At 30.3% G+C, this 1275-nt stretch overlaps 1 protein-coding gene across 1 annotated transcript in view; it reads left to right on the top strand.

Moving 5' to 3' along the window:
* LOC107671535 (serine/threonine-protein kinase WNK2-like) overlaps positions 1 to 206 on the top strand; it is a gene marked incomplete at its 3' end in the record, with an annotated part of 5344 nt that extends 5138 nt beyond the window's left edge. Inside the window, exon 4 of the mRNA XM_016464456.1 lies at positions 16 to 206. Coding sequence (XP_016319942.1) covers positions 16 to 206 — 191 coding nt within the window. The remainder of the gene's footprint in view (positions 1 to 15) is intronic.
* Positions 207 to 1275: the final 1069 nt, after the last annotated feature.

The raw sequence follows: 1275 nt of genomic DNA, 5'->3' as shown, positions 1-1275 counted from the left end.
GTCGCCCCCCTTTCCCCGCCAATTCTGGGCGTGTCCAGCCAAGCCCCGCCCCTCGGCCCATCCCCCCTCCACACGGACCCCGCCCCCCTCACGTGTTCCAGCCTGGCCCCTCCCAGATGATGATGATTCCCCAGCAACCAATCAGCTTCCCCAATTCACAAGGCACGGCTTACTATATATCTGGCAGGGTAAGCGCAGAAATATTTGTATTAAATATCAGTTTTTTCTGTCCTTTATATGTTGCATAACAAATCCCAAGGGGCAGTTAGTGACGCTACTTTGAAACTTGCCAAACAGCTTTTAATTTAAAGTAGTTAAAATAGTCAAAAATAGTTAATTATCCTTAATGCTAACACAGTGTAGCTAATTACAGTTAGTTATGTAAGGGATAAATATATTAATATAATAATAAAAATACATAACTAAATAATAATAAACTTTAACTAAAATTAAAATGAATACAGAAAATAAATTAAAATAATAGTAATAAATCTTATTTAAAAAATGTTATTTAACAAAACTGATAGTAAATCAATGATACTAAAATAACACTGATGTACTGATGAATCAGAGATCTCATTTATTAAGATGATTTCTATAATCATCTTAAATAGAAACCAATTATAATAATCTAGATGTTCTGTGCAAATAATTTATAAATAAAAAAATAATAATAAAAAATAAAAAAATCCGTCCTACTTTATTGATCTCAAATAATCTTGACATTATGCGGATGTGCATGTCTGAATATCCATTTATGTGCTTATTTTAAAATATGTTTATTTTAACACAGAATCCAATTTATGGAATTGGGATCAGAACTGATCATGTTTTAACAAGAAAGCACCAGTCTTATTTTAGTCTCGCTTATAGTTTTTATTAATATTTTAAATAAGATTTTTATATTTTCTCTTTTTTTTTTTCATTTTTATCATTATCATTTTTTATGCTTATATAATTTATATTTGTAGTTTTAGTAGTTTTATAGTTTAGAGTTATAGTAGTATATTTTATATTTTTAGTTATTTTAGTATAAAAATTTTAACTGAATGGAAATGAGATGTTTCCTTGGCAGCTAGCTTAAATAAAATAAGTTTAGTTTTTTTTTATGTTTTATTTCAGTTGATATTTATTTTATTTCACGCAACAGAAATGTTATTTTATTTATTTGTTATTTATACAACCCTGCGCAGGACGTTCTGCCTACAACACCCACCCACCCACACACACACACTCACACTCACTCACACACACACACACTCACACTCACACACA

This window comes from Sinocyclocheilus anshuiensis, unplaced genomic scaffold, assembly GCF_001515605.1.
Source record: "Sinocyclocheilus anshuiensis isolate Anshui unplaced genomic scaffold, SAMN03320099.WGS_v1.1 scaffold7508, whole genome shotgun sequence".
In the NCBI taxonomy this organism is placed as follows: domain Eukaryota; kingdom Metazoa; phylum Chordata; class Actinopteri; order Cypriniformes; family Cyprinidae; genus Sinocyclocheilus; species Sinocyclocheilus anshuiensis.
Note: the sequence above shows the minus strand (reverse complement) of the source record. Positions and strands in the feature narration are given on the sequence as shown.